Below are 21,947 nucleotides of genomic sequence, written 5' to 3' on the forward strand. Positions count from 1 at the left end.
AAACAAATATGCATCAGTCTGTGAAAAAATACGGAACATTAATCAGTATAACTATTAAAATAAGTATAATTTTTAAAAATCTGTTACTCACGTTGCGGATCCCTCCCTTTGTGTAAAGTATTTATAAACTTGCTCTATCTTATCCAACAATATCAAATTACAGGAAGACTGTGTAAACCGATGCAGGCTTATCTCGCGGATGTATGACTAATAAATTAACATGTGTAGAAGGAAGATCCTTAGGTAGAATAATTTAAACATGTGTATAGAATGCACTTTTATCTTGAACAGTTTAAAATTCGTGAACAAATCCGTTTCCGAAAATAGACAATCTCATGCGATATTATAATATAATTAACAATATTTGATGTGCGAATGAACTATTATTTATAAGCGCATGTCCAGGCCTTTATGAAAACATTATATAATAAATAGTAAATATCTTGAAACTATACTAGTAAAATTATACTAGTTTAAAACTTTTATAATTCATAACATTTATCAGACTTTCTATCCAACCTAATTCCAACGTCTTCTAGACGTCTAAGTCTGACGTCTATTAGACGTCGTGGATATGACGTTGGTTAGACGTTGGATTCGAGTCGCCGACGTCGCGACCAAAATCCAACGTCTAACCAACGTCGATACGACGTCAGGTGTTTACTGGGTTACGGGCTGTGAAGTAGTAGCGGAGGGTGGTGAATCTCAAGAGAGATTAATATGACAATAAAGTCGCATGAATATTGACATTATTTTAAATCTCAGTAATATTCTAAAATCTAATCCCGACAAGTGTTATGTTTATGAAATGAGACCCTTTTCATATTAATTTATTATGTATTGTTAATCATTAAATGAGTTTTTTTGACATTTTGTCTTAGATTAATTGATTTTAAACAGCATGTTTTGTAAAAGAATATTTGAATAATCCGAACAAATTCCAATGTCCATTTCTGTTTGCGATGGAATGGAAAAATGTCTTTCAATGTGGACTCGGGTACGAAGCATTAAATTTTATCAGAATGCTTTTGAGACTTTTTAGATAGCCTTTTTTAAGAACAGCACCAATGGGATCATTGGAAATAATCAGGGCATGAAATTACCATGAATCACTGTTGTTGTTGTTGTTGTTGTTGTTTTTGTAATTAATAATTGTTCATTTATAACGAGTAGCTTTTTTGCAATTAATATATATTTTTTGTCAACCGGCATATGTTTTTGTTCTGTAACCAATGTCAATACCGGTTTTTAACAATATGAATCATGTTTAATGCGAGAAAATAGTTTCATAACCAGTCAGAATAATTAGCTTAAGATTTTTGTTGCAATTTTTGATGTTGAATATGCTAGAAGAATGTCAAGAATGTTAAGTAATGTTAGTGAATATAAGATGGAATGAGGTAAAATGCTCTCCTGAGAAAACTAAACAACAAGCAAAGAAACTGAGAAGTAGCTATTCTACATCTGCCATCATGTGCCTGCCATTTTTCCTTTCTTTCTTTTATTCATCTCTTCTTTTTTGCCTATTTTGTTGAACGTGTGCATCTTGATTTGATACAGTACATCTATTCCCGGTACATTTTGGTAATTATTTAAGGGCACATGTTGATCAATTTGGAAGTTACAAGGCCCATTTTTAGCGACGTGGTATTTTGGCCTCTGAACGTGAAACCGTACGTTTCAGAAGTTTCATTTATTCAAAATCTTTCTCGATAATAACAATATTAACCGAAACACTTTTTCGAGTAAAATGTTTTAGATATAGAGGATAATAAATGAATGTCTTTTCATATTGAATTTATCAATCGAGTTGAATAAAATAATAAAACGCGTGGCTCTGCCGAGCATTTTATCAATTTTATTCAACGAGTTTAATAAATTCAATGTGGAAAGTCACAAAATGTAATATTCTTTTTATCACAAGTTAACTTTTCCTTCCGAAACATAAAAAAATAAACGACATTGATGTCAAAGCTTTATTACATGTGATTTATCAATTTTATGTAATGGCTGTATTTCAGTCCCGCGACGTCAAACATGTGATAATGTACTATATCTTATTGGCATTAAAGAGTTCGTTGCGGGGTGTGAATGTATTATTCAGTTATTACTTAAGCCTCTGAGCTTAGAAAATGATGGCAGCTCTGTTTGTTTGATAATCTCTTTTTGGGCTACATCCGGTGTACGTTGCCCAACTGTGAATCATACTTTAAAATTCGCTCGTGTAGAAGCAAATCATAATTCATAACTCATAGTACATGAATGCATTTCAACATTGTTCATGTTTTATTACAAATTCTTTGCCATACTCTAAATTGATTAAATAACGAGACGGTACGCTCCGAAATACAACTAAACGGCGTTTGAAGAAAATGATAGGGAGTTGATGAAACATATGATTAAGCAGATTTCGTAGTACAGTCATCATCGTCAGATACCAGTGGGTTTCTTGTTCCGCTGTTCTATCTGTCCTGGAATTGTCAACTTATTGTCATACAAGCGGCATAATTCTAAACCACTTCAGCTGAATTTTTATCCGTTTCCTGTCAATCTTGAATTTTAGAAGAAGTGTGACGGGCCTTTTCTCGCAGATAAGTAGGTGTATATATACCTATGAAATCCTGTGATAATAAGTCCTCTTTTGATTTAAGATTAGTACTGTAGGCGCATTGAAAATGGTTTCCAAAGAAACTATCAAAACGATAACTGTTCTGTTAATATCATGTCATGGCATTCATTCGGAACCACACTGTTCTAAGTTTGATTACGAAGAGAAGCTACTGGAAAAAATGGTTAGACTTGAATTTTTGGTTGAAAATATGAAGAAAGAAATGAAAATTTTAAAGAATGAAGCTTCGACAACTCTTGGGAATTTACAAACAGAAAGGAAAACGTGGGAAAACACATTGATGGACATGAAAGATACAAGCGTGCAACAATTAAACAACGCTGTACAGAAGGCGGAAAATAAAGTTGAAAAAGAGTTGAACAAACTGGCTGATGCGAAGGAGGCCTTAACCAAAGAAATTACAGGTTGAGTTTTTTATGTTTTTTGTTTTAAGTGTCATTTTATGATAATGTTAATCCTAAAAAGAGAGGAGGACATACAGCTGGCTAACTGAAGGTCGCTGGATTTACCAGTGTACCCGCCTCTGCCCCATATGCCCGGACGGGCACCTTTGCTCTTCCTCCATCACTTACAGCAGGAAAATCCCCGTATCACGTTAAAAGGTTTAAAACACAAGTTTCAAACGTTTGAAAAATACGGATTATTTCAATATTAGATTTTATAATTCATGTAACAATTGTCTTTATTTTTCAAAATTTTGAAGTAAAATGTATGTGAATTGTACGGTGTTGTGACTTTTTATTGAATGCATGATGGTACGATGATGAGAACGCGACGGCACGACGATGAAATCGCGATGGCACGATGGTGTAATGTCGATGTAATATCGCGATTTCATCATCGTGCCATCATGTTTTCACCATCATACCATCTCGATTTCATCATCGTACGACCGTTGTTTCATCCTCGTGCCATCGCGTTTTCATCATCGTACCATCGTGCATAGCGGTTTAGGATTCAATAGTCACGATTGTCCAAACGGAACACCGTAAAATAGTGCTAAAGATCTATGTAATCTCTTGTGTGATAAATATCACACAGGCAACAGTAATAAAGAGGTCTTGATTTTTGTTTAAGAAATAATACATATTATTTTGTGATTTGTGTTGAATAAAATCATTATTTGGAGTTAAAATGCGAAGAAATTGTATCACGAGGGCACAGCCCCAGTGGTACACTTTTTTGTATAATAATACGCATCTTAACGACAAACAATGATTTTATTCAAGAGCAAATCGCTGTTTGAGATATATTATTTCGATTCTAACACGGTATCAAGGATATTATCAACATCTTTGAGGATATTCATCAATTATTTGTTTGTTTTGTGTGAATTTCTTTTCCAGCGCGTCTCTATGACGTTTGACGCTATGATTATTGTGAAATAAATCGGGCCATGTTAGAATTCTATTTTCTATTAACTATTGCACATTTTGAATATCTACAGAATCTTTTAAACGACCAGAAGTTGCGTTTTCTGCAAGAAATCCAAGTGAAACCTCACTGACAGATGGCCAAACAATGGTTTTCACCGAGATCATCTTGAATAAAGGCGATGGTTACAACAAAGAAGACGGAGTGTTTACAGTTCCTTATACTGGTATCTACATGTTTACTGTGCAGTGGTGTCTATATGGTAGTAAAGCTTTTTATTTTGACTTCGTAGCTAATGAAGTTCCCTTCCAGATGACGTATGTTTATCGAAAAAATAGTGGTTATTGTTACAGTTTCGATGCACTTACCGCTGTTAATAAGCACGATAGTGTGAAGATAAAGATTAGGTCACCATATTCTGGATCAGTTTTAATCAAGAGTCCAACAAACCATTGGAATACTTTTTCGGGTGTTCTTATTTAACAGTCTTGAGGTGCTTGTAAGAATAGCTTGGAAAACATGTGTAAAGCAACCGTGGACTATATATTTGTGCACGAAAATAACGTTTGTTATATAAACTCTCATTTGCGTAGTCATTACAGCGTATGCGTCGAAAAACTTTAAAGAAGTTTTATTCAGCTTAGTCACACTACATTTTATATAAGTTACAACTTTTAAGAAATCTTTTTAAAAATCGGTTTTATTGTTAACATAAATTATGTGATTAATGCTGTAAAAAGAATTGCCAATGCTTTATTTTAAAAGTATGCTATTATTCTTTATATGTCCATATTTTTGTTCTAAGGCATTCAGTCCTATCATTTCTAAAATAATTTTTTTATAGTATCCCTTACAGAAGAAAAAGGCCTGCTGCGTACTCTTGCTGTGTACATACAGCGTATATGATGCGTACATGATGTGTACTGAAATCAAGGGCTTTAAATAGTACGCAGGATATACACCGCACATACACCGATAGTACGTTTGTAGTACACTTTTGACATGCAAATGAGCTCTGCCGCGTACTACTTGCGGCGTACATGCTGTGGACTACATAGTACACAGGATGTACGCTGGAGGAATTTAGTATGCGAAAAATAGTACGCAGCATGTACGCGGCACATACACTTTTCACATGCAAATGAGCCTGCGGTGTACTACCCCTGCGGCGTACATGCTGTGTACTCCTGTGGCATACATGCTGTGTACTCCTGCGGCGTACATTCTGTGTACTCCTGGCCCGAGTCCTGCGGCGTACATGCTGTGTACTCCTGCTGCATACATGCTGTGTACTCTTGTGGCGAAACTGCTGTGATAATGTAAATTCCTTACCCCACCAACTTTCGTATGCAAATGCAGATCATTTGGACAGAAAAAAAAACAGAAAAAAGATAAGTGACATGCATCAATAAGTATTTACCCTTACCAAAATAATGTAGACTGATGTTATCAAATAAATTAGTATGCTTTTCTTCATCCACTTTTCAATGAAATGAATCAATTTTTGTAGCATGTAATTTGGTAAACATCTGAAGAAAATGGCGTAACTGCATCAAGGGGAAACAACTTTAATGCAACTAAATATAAGTGTTATAAATTTCGAAGTATCTGCGGTGTACATGCAGTGTACTGTTTTCTTGTACAAGTCCCTCCTGCGTACATGCAGTGTACTCCTTAAATTTTCAGAGTCTGTGCTGCGTACTTGAAGTGTACTAGTGACCTCCTGCGTACATGCTGTATACTCGTCGAAATAGTACGCGGCATGTACGCGGCATGCGGTGTATGTAAAATGTACTCCTCTGGCGTACTACTGTGTTCGCGGCATATACACAGCAAATACGCAGCATGTACGCCACAGAGGCTTGCTTCTGTAAGGGATGTTCTGTTTAGCAAACTATATGAATAAAATATTCATGAGCATAATATATCTCCTTTTTTGCTGCATTTTCGCAGTTCATGTTCCGGTATCCAAAAGAAAATCACAAGATAAAGGAAACAAGAAATATCTTTAAAAATGATGGTCGGCGAATTGTAATAAGGAAAGAAGTTTATGAATTTTTCATCTAACATTCATCTTTCATCTAACATTTTTCAAATTGCAAATCTCAACACCGCACTTTAACAATTTAAATGGTTCTCTTTTAATTTTTCGCAAAGGTTTCGTAGGGTTGCAATTTTGTTTCGTTTATCCTTAGACGAATAATTACAGCAGTAGTTTGATGAAGATTCATGAAGCGGTTCATGAGAAGAGTTCATTAAACGTGTTTATATTTTTAGCTAAATTGGTGCCTATCCCCATTTGTAACAAAATAGCAGGAGACCTTACGATATTGTTACACATCGAGTTTGATAAAAATCCATTACATTTTAGTGGTTAATGCGAAGAAAGGCATATCTACTTTTAGCTATAGTGGTCCCTAATAGGACCCAAGTTCCTATATAAATAAATTTGGAAGAGGACCTAATGATGCTCCAGACAAAGTATGACAAAGATCCACCAAGTTGTTCATGAGACGCTGTATAAAGGCATTTCTAGTTTTAGCTCTAGCAGCCCCCAAAAGGGGTTAAATGTCCCAGCTGAACAAAGTTGGCTGCAGGCCTAATAAAGATGCTACAAGTCAAGTTTGATTAGAATACATGAGAAAAAATCAATTAAAGGTTTTTTTTATTTATTATTTTTATTTATTTCTAAAATAGGCCAACTGATCCCGCTTTAACAAATGCATATTCGCTATTCATGAATCTTTGGACAATGACGTCACACCTATAAAAAAGTGAAGGTCAAGCAAAACTATTTCAATATTTCTGTTTCATAAGCAAAGTTTGACCGTAGTCATATCACATAGATAAACTGTATGCAGCGTACCTTCATTTCAGTGTAATGAGATTCAGTCATTATATAGCATATATATAATAAAACAGATTTCAACTGAGTTCAATATTTGCATACCATACCAAAGAAAAATATTCATATATAATAAATCAGTTAAATAATTTATAACAAATATATCAAAGCAAACAAGCACTCATTTTAATATGCAATCTGAATAAGTCACAAAAGCAAGAAAACTTTTCATATACAGACGACAATTGTAACAAGGAAAATCTTTTAAAAAGCACTTATCTACATAAAAGACTCTTAATCACACCCTTATTCATGTGATACGCAGACCGTATTCAGCTCTTTCTTTAATTTGATATATGTTGGTATTTGAACAGGTTTTTATCATATTTATTAAACTTACTTATCATTTTGAGATATATCAATATTCTTGCTAAATATACTGAGCCAAAGTTAGCTTTAAAACTGTGAACAGCGTCGTTTAGGATAAACGCTTTGTCTACATTTCACTCAGCGTAGCACAATCAACAGAGTGAAAGAAATTGACACTCTCGTCCAATCAGGCAGAGTGTTACATAAATCTTCCATTTTGATAAATTATCTATAATGCGTTATCAAGTAGTTTGATTTGCAAACTGAAGTCACGTGGCATAGGTAACGAAAACCAATTTAGACGGCGTCGCCGAAATATAATTTCACAGTGTACATATCCATACTGTGATATACTATATCATCTGTTTTTAATTGTGACATTTTGTTCAAAGGAACAATATTCTATCTGCTTTGTTAAACACCGTATGATAATTGATTTTTCAGTTTCGTTTGTTTGTTTTTTTGTGTGGGAAATGATATATGCATCAGTGGTGCGAGGGTAAATTACAATCAAACGAGTGTCGCAGATTTATTCTCCGCAGCCGTTTGAAGAATATGTACATTGCTTGCTCGTGTCAGCCGGCCTGTCCGTTTGCCTGTCCGTACACCATTTGGTTTCCAACCAGTAACTAGAGAACACTTGGGCCTACAATGGTCATTGTTTTGGGGTCAAAATCCAAGACGGCAGTGACGTTGAGACTAAAAACGTTAATTAAAGAATATGTAGGCCTACAGTAGTCAAACTTCATAGGATGATTGCCTTTGATCAGTAGATGATCCCCTTTGTTTTGGAGATCAGTAGGTCATGGTCACAGTGACCTGAACACTGAAAACGGTTTCCATTTAACAGTCGCTGAACGCTTTGGCCTAAAGCCATCAAAGTTCGTCTTTGGTCCAGTAGATTGCCTGGTAGGTTCAAAGTCAGTGACCTTGATATTTTAAATGGTTTCCGCTCAGTACCTATAAAACGACTGACCATGTAATAATCACACCACTCAATGGGTTGTGTGAACTCGTTTCACAAGTTTAGGATGTCAATATTTCGGTAATGTTTTAGATTTTATATGACTTCTTAAGTTTACCGACGATGCAGATGTGAATGCCATAGATGTTGGGGGATTATCAGATTTGTGTTGTACGTATATTCCAAGAAACATTCAGATTATCCCTGGCAAATTTGTTTTCTGAGGTTTGTGATAACAGTAGCCCTCGTGTTTCTTTTTTCAAAGAACAAAAGTTTCAAAATATTCAGCCCATTGCTACAAAAATGTTGCTTTGATCAATTACATTTTGTGTCTCACCATCTGTAACATTTCATCTTTTATTACTGGCATGTAGCTAGAAATAGTGTCCCCAATTTTAGCTTTCATTTTCCTTCAGCATAACAATATCAATCAACCCCAATCGATGTATATGGGCAAACCCTAAATTTTGGGCAGCTAATTCCTGGATTAACAGAAACAAAATTTAACAAAAAATAATGTGGATAACGGAGCATTTTCCAACTCCAGCTTGAATTTTAAAAAATCCTTCTAAAAGGAATAGCTTGGTTATTTGAGGTACTAGTCATAGAGTCTTGAGAAGGCCACTGTTTCAAGCTAGTATGTCCTGTGCTTGAAAATATAGTATCTGTACACGGTATCTAAAGATACAACTTTTTGTAACCTATTTGCTCAAGCTGTATAAAGATTTTCAACACTACCCCTTTACACACATAGGATTGGCCATAACATAAGCATAATTTGCGACAAAATTTCCTCTCTGATGTCCATTTGGCAGATTACATCAATACTTCATCACCTCTGTCAATATTGTCTTCTTCTAGTGAATATCACATCACAGTCAATGGCTAAAGAGTCTACAATTGTTTTATCATATCAAAGTTCCTTTTAAGCTGAATGGTTGGAATCAATATTTGACACACAAGAAACTTATAATTTTCAATTCATATACCTAACATATTTGATAACTAGTTACTTTTTTCATATTTGAAAGGCTCCCTTTCATTTATAGTTTTACTCTTCTTTACCTTTGATAGAGGCAAATATCTGTTTTTAAAGTATTGGACCCCTAATAGTAATGTTTAACAAGAGCACCGCCTTGCGGGTGCTGACGCTCATCTGATTTTTTTTGTGTAATAGAAATATTGTCCTACCCATGATTTTCTAAGTCTAAAAAGGGCCATCATTCTTGCAAAAAGCAGGATAGAGTTATGTTTCTTGATGTACAGTGTCCACTTATGATGGTGAAAAACTGTTGCAAGTTTTAAAGCAATAGCTTTGATAGTTTATGAGAAAAGTTGACTTAAACATAATACTCAACCAAGAAAATGATTTTCTAAGCCCAAAAGGGGCAATAATTATTGCAAAAAGCAGGATGGAGTTATGTTGCTTGCTGTACAGGGTCAGCTTATGATGGTGAACAAGTGTTGCAAGTTTCAAAGCAATAGCTTTGATAGTTTAAGAGAAAAGTTGACCTAAACATAAAACTTAACCAAGAAATCTGATATTTTCTAAGTCCAAAAGGGGCCATAAATCTTGCAAAAAGCAGGACAGAGTTATGTTTCTTGCTATACAGGGTCAACTTATGATGGTGAACAAGTGTTGCAAGTTTTAAAGCAATAGCTTTGATAGTTTAGGATAAAAGCTGACCTAAACATAAAACTTAACCAAGAAAACTGATTTTCTAAGTCCAAAAGGGGCAATAAATCTTGCAAAAAGCAAGATGGAGTTATGTTTCTTGATGTACAGGGTCTGCTTATGATGGTGAACAAGTATTCCAAGTTTCAAAGCAATAGCTTTGATAGTTTAGGAGAAAGTTGACCTAAACATAAAACTTAACCAAGAAATCTGATATTTTCTAAGTACAAAAGGGGCCAATAAATCTTGCAAAAAGCAAGATGGAGTTATGTTTCTTGCTATACGGGGTCAGCTTATGATGGTGAACAAGTATTCCAAGTTTCAAAGCAATAGCTTTGATAGTTTAGGAGAAAAGCTGACCTAAACATAAAACTTAACCAGGCAACGCCGACGCAGACGCCGACGCCGACGCCGACAACCGCTCAAGTGATGACAATAACTCATCATTTTTTTTCAAAAAATCAGATGAGCTAAAAATGGCATTTGCTTGGTTTATTCATAAGGTTGACCGTGTTTCGCACTATGTTGCAATTTTTATACAACTTTTACCGTGACGTTTTTTTATAAATTTTGTATAATTTGTGGTATTTCTTCAAGCTCAAGTAGAGACAAATTTCAAGGTGATGGCCACTGTCCAAAACGTTTGCAGGGAATTCATTATACCATTAATTTTGATAAAAGAAACATCAAACTATAGGTAAACAATTATAAAACACAAAATAAAACTGTCAATATCATTTTTTCTAGGGTGCCTCAAGTAAACGGGTTTAATGAGACAGAATTCTAACTCCAACATTGAAAAATTAAGGTCGAGTCCTGCGGGTCTGTTTTAAATTTTGCTCACTTCATTCAAAAATAACATTGGGGCAGAAGTAAAACCTACCTACATTTCTTCCACAATATGTAATCTAAAGATTTAAGGCGAAATAGAGAACTTTTACCGCATGTAACTCAATATTTTTAAGGATGTCTAACTCTGCCCCCTTCTGTTTCAGAGGTAAATTCACTTTGAACAGCAAGAAATTGCTTATCAAAAGAAACATTTCCACTTTTGTACAATAAATCAATAAGTCTTGAAAAAACGTAAAAACTTACTAGAAACAAGAGCACCGCCTTGCGGGTGCTGACGCTCATCTGATTTTTTTTGTGTACTAGAAATATTGTCCTACCCATGATTTTCTAAGTCTAAAAAGGGCCATCATTCTTGCAAAAAGCAGGTTAGAGTTATGTTTCTTGATGTTCAGTGTCCACTTATGATGGTGAAAAACTGTTGCAAGTTTTAAAGCAATAGCTTTGATAGTTTATGAGAAAAGTTGACTTAAACATAATACTCAACCAAGAAAATTATTTTCTAAGTCCAAAAAGGGCAATAATTATTGTAAAAAGCAGGATGGAGTTATGTTGCTTGCTGTACAGGGTCAGCTTATGATGGTCAACAAGTGTTGCAAGTTTCAAAGCAATAGCTTTGATAGTTTAAGAGAAAAAGTTGACCTAAACATAAAACTTAACCAAGAATTCTGATATTTTCTAAGTCCAAAAGGGGCCATAAATCTTGCAAAAAGCAGTTGGAGTTATGTTTCTTGCTGTACAGGGTCAACTTATGATGGTGAACAAGTGTTGCAAGTTTTAAAGCAATAGCTTTGATAGTTTAGGATAAAAGCTGACCAAAACATAAAACTTAACCAAGAAAACTGATTTCCTAAGTCCAAAAGGGGCAATAAATCTTGCAAAAAGCAAGATGGAGTTATGTTTCTTGATGTACAGGGTCTGCTTATGATGGTGAACAAGTATTTTAAGTTTCAAAGCAATAGCTTTGATAGTTTAGGAGAAAAGTTGACCTAAACATAAAACTTAACCAAGAAATCTGATATTTTCTAAGTACAAAAGGGGCCATAAATCTTGCAAAAAGCAAGATGGAGTTATGTTTCTTGCTATACAGGGTCAGCTTATGATGGTGAACAAGTATTCCAAGTTTCAAAGCAATAGCTTTGATAGTTTAGGAGAAAAGGTGACCTAAACATAAAACTTAACCAGGCAACGCCGACGCCGACGCCGACGCCGACAACCGCTCAAGTGATGACAATAACTCATCATTTTTTTTCAATAAATCAGATGAGCTAAAAAGGAAAATAAGGAAAAAGAATTTGGTCCCAGTTGGGCTTGAACCTATGCACCACTGAAAAATTTCAGTAAAAGTAGGTTTATGGTAGGAATTGAATACTCTTCAAAAGGAGGTACTCTACTACGGGTTTAATACCTCGACACTTTCAGAAAGCACTGAACTTTATTACATCACACATTGTACGTCGACTGGAAATAGGCTGGCGAACAGTAAAAAAATGCGGATGGTAAACAGGAAGTTGCTGTTTGTCGTTTAACTAATGTGACGCACAGTTATACATGGAAACAAGCAGATTTTATATTCAGGAAACCTAGTGTGCTATTTTAGACTTTATATTCTGTCGCTGTGGACTTGAATCACTTGCCCCTCACAGACGAGTGTTCGAAACCTAGCCTGGAATGTAGAATTCATGTGAGGAAGCAATCCAGCTGACTTACGGAAGATTTGTATTTCTACCAAGGTGCATGCCTCTGCATGAAACAATGCCCGCAGGGACATTTTGGGGTGGGGATTCCTTTACAATAAAAAGCCGGAAAAGTCACCATAAAACCTAACTTCTGTCCGTGTGACTCTAAACCCAACAAATATAAACTGGATGCAAGATGGAAACAGAAAACAATATTCCACTTAAAATCTTTTGACCGGTACATCGAAACATTCTGCACTAATAGCCCTTATACTGATAGTTCCATTAAGACTGACCAAATTCGATTAGATTGCTTCCATGTCTCCCCATTCCCTTTCATTTATTAATATGCAATATCCAGCCATATCACCAAGACATTTTGTGATACATTTTGTAAGAATTTGTATGCAACCATAACTAAAATTAAACAAGACCCGTTTGTAAAACAGCAACACATTGTATGACCCACATGATGGCCCCTCGCAGGAGACTGGTATGTTTGAAAACTTTTTTTTGTATTTCTTCAACTGGCAACTACGGTTACATGATGCAAAACTTGATTAAAATTTTATAAAGGATTTATACTACTTATACAAAAATACATTTCTTTCATCTTACAGATTTTCCAACAGTTCGTTTTCTTAGATTTACCTGGATAATTTGATTCACAACTACTTATTCAAACACAATTAACTAACAGTAATTTTAATATATTTGAAATTCATTTTACAGATTTTCCTCCAGTTTTCTTGAATTCTTAATCTTGAATTAAATTGAAAATCTTATTTCAGACTTAGCCAACAGTAATTCTAATATATTTGTAACTGTATTACCTCCCTTTAATGATACAACTAATCTTAAAACATAAATGACTATTAATATAAAAGTATATTAGAAAAATGGACATTTAAGTGACAAGAACTTCACCAACATACATTTCAACCCAAAATTGTTGTAATATGCAAAACTGTGTTTCTGAGCATCCCTACACAGTTCGGTTGAAATCCTTCCAGTAGTTTCAGTGGAATAGCCCAGACAAACTTCTGTGACAGACAGACAAGGCAAAATCCATATATCTCAACACATATTGGTACTGGTGGGGACTTAGATGCATTACTGGGTACTACTTCAGCCGTGATGGGGACATCAGATGCCCCACAGGGTATTATTTCAGGCATGGTGGGGACTTAGATACCCCACAGGGTATTACTTTAGGCATGGTGGCGTCATCAGATGCCCCACAGGGTATTACTTTAGGCATGCTGGCGACATCAGATGCCCCACAGGGTATTACTTGAGGCATGGTGGCAACATCAGATGCCCAACAGGGTATTATTTCAGGCATGGTGGGGACTTATGATGCCCCACATGGTATTACTTTAGGCATGGCGGCGACATCAGATGCCCCATAGGGTATTACTTCAGGCATGGTGGAGACATCAGATGCCCCACAGGGTATTATTTCAGGCATGGTGTAAACATCAGATGCCCCACAGGGTATTACTTCAGGCATGGTGGCGACATCAGATGCCCCACAGGGCATTACTTCAGGCATGGTGGGGACATCAGCTGCCCCACAGGGCATTACTTCAGGCATGGTGGGGACATCAGCTGCCCCACAGGGCATTACTTCAGGCATGGTGGAAACATCAGGTGCCCCACAGGGCATTACTTCAGGCATGGTGGAAACATCAGATGCCCCACAGGGCATTACTTCAGGCATGGTGGGGACATCAGGTGCCCCACAGGGCATTACTTCAGGCATGGTGGAAACATCAGATGCCCCACAGGGCATTACTTCAGGCATGGTGGAAACATCAGATGCCCCACAGGGCATCACTTTCAGAAAGCACTGAACTTTATTACATCACACATTGTACGTCGACTGGAAATAGGCTGGCGAACAGTAAAAAAATGCGGATGGTAAACAGGAAGTTGCTGTTTGTCGTTTAACTAATGTGACGCACAGTTATACATGGAAACAAGCAGATTTTATATTCAGGAAACCTAGTGTGCTATTTTAGACTTTATATTCTGTCGCTGTGGACTTGAATCACTTGCCCCTCACAGACGAGTGTTCGAAACCTAGCCTGGAATGTAGAATTCATGTGAGGAAGCAATCCAGCTGACTTACGGAAGATTTATTGTTCTACAAAGGTGCCCGCCTCTGCACGAAACAATGCCCGCAGGGACATTTTGGGGTGGGGATTCCTCCACAATAAAAAGCTGGAAAAGTCACCATAAAACCCAACTTCTGTCCGTGTGACTCTAAACCCAACAAATATAAACTGGATGCAAGATGGAAACAGAAAATCAATATTCCACTTAAAATCTTTTGACCGGTACATCGAAACATTCTGCACTAATAGCCCTTATACTGATAGTTCCATTAAGACTGACCAAATTCGATTAGATTGCTTCCATGTCTCCCCATTCCCTTTCATTTATTAATATATAATATCCAGCCATATCACCAAGACATTTTGTGATACATTTTGTAAGAATTTGTATGCAACCATAACTAAAATTAAACAAGACCCGTTTGTAAAACAGCAACACATTGTATGACCCACATGATGGCCCCTCGCAGGAGACTGGTATGTTTGAAAACTTTTTTTTGTATTTCTTCAACTGGCAACTACGGTTACATGATGCAAAACTTGATTAAAATTTTATAAAGGATTTATACTACTTATACAAAAATACATTTCTTTCATCTTACAGATTTTCCAACAGTTCGTTTTCTTAGATTTACCTGGATAATTTGATTCACAACTACTTATTCAAACACAATTAACTAACAGAAATTTCAATATATTTGAAATTCATTTTACAGATTTTCCTCCAGTTTTCTTGAATTCTTAATCTTGAATTAAATTGAAAATCTTATTTCAGACTTAGCCAACAGTAATTCTAATATATTTGTAACTGTATTACCTCCCTTTAATGATACAACTAATCTTAAAACATAAATGACTATTAATATAAAAATATATTAGCAAAATGGACGTTTAAGTGACAAGAACTTCACCAACATACATTTCAACCCAAAAATTGTTGTAATATGCAAAACTGTGTTTCTGAGCATCCCTACACAGTTCGGTTGAAATCCTTCCAGTAGTTTCAGAGGAATAGCCCAGACAAACTTCTGTGACAGACAGACAAGGCAAAATCCATATATCTCAACACATATTGGTACTGGTGGGGACTTAGATGCATTACTGGGTACTACTTCAGCCATGGTGGGGACATCAGATGCCCCACAGGGTATTATTTCAGGCATGGTGGGGACTTAGATACCCCACAGGGTATTACTTTAGGCATGGTGGCGTCATCAGATGCCCCACAGGGTATTACTTTAGGCATGCTGGCGACATCAGATGCCCCACAGGGTATTACTTGAGGCATGGTGGCAACATCAGATGCCCAACAGGGTATTATTTCAGGCATGGTGGGGACTTATGATGCCCCACATGGTATTACTTTAGGCATGGCGGCGACATCAGATGCCCCATAGGGTATTACTTCAGGCATGGTGGAGACATCAGATGCCCCACAGGGTATTATTTCAGGCATGGTGTAAACATCAGATGCCCCACAGGGTATTACTTCAGGCATGGTGGCGACATCAGCTGCCCCACAGGGCATTACTTCAGGCATGGTGGGGACATCAGCTGCCCCACAGGGCATTACTTCAGGCATGGTGGGGACATCAGCTGCCCCACAGGGCATTACTTCAGGCATGGTGGAAACATCAGGTGCCCCACAGGGCATTACTTCAGGCATGGTGGGGACATCAGGTGCCCCACAGGGCATTACTTCAGGCATGGTGGAAACATCAGATGCCCCACAGGGCATTACTTCAGGCATGGTGGAAACATCAGATGCCCCACAGGGCATTACTTCAGGCATGGTGGAAACATCAGATGCCCCACAGGGCATTACTTCAGGCATGGTAGGGACATCAGATGCCCCACAGGGCATTACTTCAGGCATGGTGGAAACATCAGATGCCCCACAGGGTATTACTTCAGGCATTGTGGAAAGATCAGATGCTCCACAGGGTATTACTTGGGGCATTGTGGAAAGATCAGATGCCCCACTGGGTATTATTTCAGGCATGGTGGGAACATCAGATGCCCCACAGGGTATTACTTCAGGCATGGTGGAAACATCAGATGCCCCACAGTGTATTACTTTAGGCATGGTGGAAACATCAGATGCCCCTAAGGGTATTACTTCATGCATGGTGAAAACATCAGATGCCCCACACTGTATTACTTTAGGCATGGTGGAAACATGATGCCCCTAAGGGTATTACTTCAGGCATGGTGGAAACATCAGATGCCCCACAGGGTATTACTTCAGGCATGGTGGAAACATCAGATGCCCCACAGGGTATTACTTCAGGCATGGTGGAAACATCAGATGCCCCACAGGGTATTACTTCAGGCATGGTGGAAACATCAGATGCCCCACAGGGTATTACTTCAGGCATGGTGGAAACATCAGATGCCCCACTGGGTATTACTTCAGGCATGGTGGAGACATCAGATGCCCCACAGGGTATTACTTCAGGCATGATGGATACATCAGATGCCCCAGAGTATTACTTCAGGCATGGTGGGGACATCAGATGCCCCACAGGGTATTACTTCAGGCATGGTGGGGACTTTAGAATGTCCCACAGGGTATTACTTCAGGCATGGTGGGGACATCAGATGCCCCACAGGGTATAACTTCAGGCATGGTGGGGGCATCAGATGCCCCACAGAGTATTACTTCAGGCATGGTGGGGACATCAGATGCCCCACAGGGCATTACTTCAGGCATGGTGGGGACATCAGCTGCCCCACAGGGCATTACTTCAGGCATGGTGGGGACATCAGATGCCCCCCAGGGTATTACTTCAGGCATGGTAGAAAAGATGCCCCACTGGGTATTACTTCAGGCATGGTGGAAACATCAGATGCCCCACTGAGTATTACTTCAGGCATGGTGGGGACATCAGATGCCCCACTGGGTATTACTTCAGGCATGGTGGAAGAGCATGGACACCTTGGTAGAATCACCCACATACTGCAGGCCAGTTGATGGACATACATACCTGTGTATAAATGAGGAAAAGACAAAATAGCTGACGATACTATTTACTTGAATGTACACTGTAGTTAAAAACAACAATTGAAAGACATGCATTAAATAAATAACACATTTTGAAAATAAAGCATCAAGTACTTTTCTCAAACTTTCTTGAAAATACGTAATTTTTTTTAAAATCTTAAAACGTAATAAACTTCTGTAAAATATGAAAAGGCAGTACACAGCCACGTGAAACAAATAAATCCCAAAGAAAAAAATTGTTTATATGCTCTTTTCAAGAAAATTTGAACACATGCTAAAACGTAATGCTCATTGAGAAGACCAGCAACAACATACATCAATTTTCATTTGACTATATTTGGAAGCAATTTCTGCATTTCCATGTTGGTACTAAGTCATGAGCACATAGGAGTAACAGTAAGGGCCAAAAAGTCTTGAAACAGCATGGAACTGCTTGTTATCATCTTAAAGTTTCTCAATATCAAGGACTAGGTATAAGCAAGAAATGGTAATGAAAATTTTCTTTTCCCCCACTCTAAGGTCTGTGCTAGACCACTTTGAATAGTTAAAGAATTCTATGTGAGACGATCTTTTCCTTTTCCCTTAAGACTTGTATAGGAGACCGAAGACTCTCCCTGTTACAAATTACTAAATTATTTCATCCGTCATAAACTCTCGTACTTTTCTGAAGAAATGTGAGTAAAACAGAAACACTTTTTACAAAAATTAGTCTCCAGATCAAACAGAGAATAAAAGAACTGACTTAAAACAGACAGAGTCTACTTGAAAGCTTTGCATTAGCAATAATGTTATATATATTAGGTAAATTTCACAGATTAATCATTTTTAACCATAACAGGGGTGTGAAATTCCACTCACAGTGGTGATTTAAAGTTCAACTCAGATGAGTGATATTACCTGTATACTCGACTGGCTGGGCAGGTGCTTTTTTTCTATGAAATGTTTCCAAATTTCATCTAATTAGTTCTGAATTTCCTTGCAAAAAGAAAGGCATCAATATGCAAGTGGATAAACACTTGAAAATTCAACTGCACAACGATCATGGTTTACAGGCGCCCGCAAGTTTCTAGGTTAAGACAAGACTGTGATTCGCTTTCGCAACCTTTACAATAAATGCATGTAAGCTACTCAGTCACAAAGATATTTTATATGCATTTTCTGTAATTATATTCACCACTTTATTAATCTTACTGTGTCAGATTTGAGAATAAAAGCAATATCTGTAGTTTATCTAGGGAAGAGACTAGTGGAATGATGAAAAAAAATTTATTGGGAAAAGTGATGGTTCACCAAGGACGAGTTTATTTTACAGGCTACAAGGCGAATTGTAAAAAATACTCTCACACCCCTGTATCATAGTAACAAATGAAAGCAGGTTAAAGTACTAAATATGTGTGTCAACCTTAAAATATTTCTTACTATTTTTCTTACTGATATTCTACAATTTGTTATCAAATTGCAAAAGTTCCATAGTTTGATCAATCTGATTTTCTTCACAGTTCCTTCCCTTTTTTCTTAAATGCCTGCATTTGTTCATTTTTATGTTGATTATTGCATGCTGGGTAACTTTTACATCATTTACTTCTCGACCTGTAAGGCAGTAGCCATAATCTTGTTTATAAAAATTTATGTCATGTACCTGTTCATTCTATTGCTTAATTTTCACAAGCGTTTTGAATTTGTTTGTCGCTCTGTTTGTAAATATTAGCAGAAATAAATTAATTGTAAATTTTACCCAACTTACAGTATCATGTGGAGCATAAATGTTTCTTGTCAATAAATAAAGTCAATTAAGGCCTAACTGAGAACTATCATCATTTCTTTTGCTGTAGAAGTCTTTCGTTCTCTTTCTGTACAATTTTCACAAGCTTTTCCTTGTATTTGAAAATGTCTCCCTCATATTTGGTGATTGTTTCGTTTGCACAAATCCAAATCTCCTCAGTAACCTGTAAAGAAATAGAACGCACAAATGATCTCCAATCACAAAATATTCCTGCAAACAAGTACTTTTTTGTCATGTGTTATGTAATTTTGCGTATGGTTTATATGCTATATCTGGCAGTTACAGTTTTACACGATGGTTGCTATATGTTTGATATATAACTGTAACAAAATACTTAGGAAAAAAATTAATTAATTTTTCCACTTTTACCCCTGAAACACAGGTGTGCTCAGCCAGGTAGCTAGATACATGCATAACCATTTTATACAATTTAACTATTTGTTACACTCGCATACATGTGATATGCAAAAGTATTTGCGAATGTTATATACATAACAGTCATGACCAATATTTAACAAATATACTGGCCATATCAGCCTGGCCATATCAGCCTGAAGTTGTGACCAATGTTATCAAAAGTTTTAACTTAAGTTAAACACATCATAAGACTGAAGTTGTGACCAATGTTACCAAAAGTTTTAACTTAAGTTAAACACATCATAAGACTGAAGTTGTGACCAATGTTACCAAAAGTTTTAACTTAAGTTAAACACATCAGAAGACTGAAGTTGTGACCAATGTTACCAAAAGTTTTAACTTAAGTTAAACACATCATAAGACTGAAGTTGTGACCAATGTTACCAAAAGTTTTAACTTAAGTTAAACACATCATAAGACTGAAGTTGTGACCAACAACAACATACCTGTGACATAATGCATACAAATCTGGACAATATACTTAACAAATATTTCCCCAAAATATCTGTGATATAAGTCTGGTCATGAATGTTACCACCTACCTGTGATTAAAGTCTGGAGTTTTGACTAACAATACCGGATACCTGTGATTATAGTCTGGAACTAGACTAACGATACACATACCCATGATATAAGTCTGGTCATGGCTATATAAGTCTGACTCAGTCACTAATGTTACACCTACCAGTGATGTAAGTCTGAAGTAATGACTAACGTTACACCTATCTGTGTTTAAGTCTGAAGTTACACCTACCTGTGATGCAAGTCTGAAGTCATGACTAATGCTACACCTACTAGTGATGTGTCTGGAGTCATGACTAATGTTACACCTACCTGTGATGTAAGTCTGGAGTCATGACTGATGTTACACCTACCTGTGATGTAAGTCTGGAGTCATGACTAATGTTACACCTACCTGTGATGTAAGTCTGGAGTCATGACTAATGTTACACCTACCTGTGATGTAAGCCTGGAGTCATGACTGATGTTACACGCACCTGTGATGTAAGCCTGGAGTCATGACTAATGTTACACCTACCTGTGATGTAAGCCTGGAGTCATGACTAATGTTACACATACCAGTGATTAAGTCTGGAGTCATGACTAATGTTACACCTACCAGTGATTAAGTCTGGAGTCATGACTGATGTTACACCTACTTGTGATGTAAGCCTGGAGTCATGACTAATGTTACACCTACCTGTGATGTAAGTCTGGAGTCATGACTAATGTTACACCTACCAGTGATGCAAGCCTGGAGTCATGACTAATGTTACACCTACCAGTGATGCAAGTCTGGAGTCATGACTAATGTTACACCTACCTGTGATGTAAGTCTGGAGTCATGACTAATGTTACACCTACCAGTGATGCAAGCCTGGAGTCATGACTAATGTTACACCTACTAGTGATGTGTCTGGAGTCATGACTAATGTTACACCTACCAGTGATGCAAGCCTGGAGTCATGACTAATGTTACACCTACCTGTGATGTAAGTCTGGAGTCATGACTGATGTTACACCTACTTGTGATGTAAGCCTGGAGTCATGACTAATGTTACACCTACCAGTGATGTAAGTCTGGAGTCATGACTAATGTTACACCTACCAGTGATGCAAGCCTGGAGTCATGACTGATGTTACACCTACTTCGGATATAAGTCTCAAGTCATGACTAATGTTTCACCTACCTGTGTTATAAGTCTGAAGTTACACCTATCTGTGATGCAAGTCTGAAGTCATGACTAATGTTACAACTACCGGTGTTATAAGTCTGAAGTCATGACTAATGTTACACCTACCGGTGTTATAAGTCTGAAGTCATGACTAATGTTACACCTACTGGTGTTATAAGTCTGATGTTACACCTACCTGTGATGCAAGTCTGAAGGCATGACTAATGTTACAACTACCTGTGTTATAAGTCTGAAGTAATGACTAACGTTACAACTACCTGTGTTATAAGTCTGAAGTTACACCTACCTGTGATGCAAGTCTGAAGTCATGACTAATGTTACAACTACCGGTGTTATAAGTCTGAAGTCATGACTAATGTTACACCTACCGGTGTTATAAGTCTGAAGTCATGACTAATGTTACACCTACTGGTGTTATAAGTCTGATGTTACACCTACCTGTGATGCAAGTCTGAAGGCATGACTAATGTTACATCTACCAGTGATGTAAGTCTGAAGTCATGACTGATGTTACACCTACCTGTGATATAAGTCTGGAGTCG

The 21,947-nt window shown here is 37.0% G+C and overlaps 3 protein-coding genes across 4 annotated transcripts in view; 2 read left to right on the forward strand and 1 right to left on the reverse strand.

Moving 5' to 3' along the window:
* Positions 1-674: 674 nt before the first annotated feature.
* LOC123553359 (uncharacterized) lies at positions 675-4,839 on the forward strand. Of its 2 annotated transcripts, XM_053518508.1 has the most exons (3): positions 675-2,930; positions 2,976-3,033; positions 4,077-4,839. In XM_053518508.1, the coding sequence occupies exons 1-3, from the start codon at positions 2,676-2,678 to the stop codon at positions 4,484-4,486; spliced, it is 723 nt and encodes a 240-aa protein (XP_053374483.1). In that variant the 5' UTR covers positions 675-2,675; the 3' UTR covers positions 4,487-4,839. The 2 variants fall into 2 exon arrangements, with proteins under 2 accessions (XP_053374483.1, XP_053374482.1); XM_053518507.1 differs by having other exon boundaries at positions 675-3,033; positions 4,077-4,828.
* An 11,161-nt stretch (positions 4,840-16,000) lies between these two features.
* LOC128546960 (putative surface protein SACOL0050) lies at positions 16,001-16,687 on the forward strand. The gene has a single exon (XM_053518390.1). The coding sequence runs from the start codon at positions 16,001-16,003 to the stop codon at positions 16,685-16,687; it is 687 nt and encodes a 228-aa protein (XP_053374365.1).
* Positions 16,688-17,518: 831 nt separating this feature from the next.
* The window catches only part of LOC123530730 (ATP-binding cassette sub-family F member 2-like), a 46,180-nt gene continuing 41,751 nt past the window's right edge, over positions 17,519-21,947 (reverse strand). Inside the window, exon 14 of the mRNA XM_045311492.2 lies at positions 17,519-19,454. Within this exon, the coding sequence (XP_045167427.1) occupies positions 19,323-19,454 (132 nt within the window). The 3' untranslated portion in view covers positions 17,519-19,322. The remainder of the gene's footprint in view (positions 19,455-21,947) is intronic.

This window comes from Mercenaria mercenaria, chromosome 11 (assembly GCF_021730395.1).
Source record: "Mercenaria mercenaria strain notata chromosome 11, MADL_Memer_1, whole genome shotgun sequence".
NCBI classification, from domain to species: Eukaryota; Metazoa; Mollusca; class Bivalvia; order Venerida; family Veneridae; genus Mercenaria; species Mercenaria mercenaria.

What these genes read in the sequence shown, in the direction of transcription:
- LOC128546960 (XM_053518390.1), top strand. Translation starts at nt 16,001, where the DNA reads ATGGTGGCGACATCAGCTGCCCCACAGGGCATTACTTCAGGCATGGTG.
- LOC123553359 (XM_053518507.1), top strand. Translation starts at nt 2,676, where the DNA reads ATGGTTTCCAAAGAAACTATCAAAACGATAACTGTTCTGTTAATATCA. An exon ending in CTTAACCAAAGAAATTACAG is followed by an intron (nt 3,034 to 4,076) that starts GTTGAGTTTTTT and finishes GAATATCTACAG; the next exon opens with AATCTTTTAAACGACCAGAA.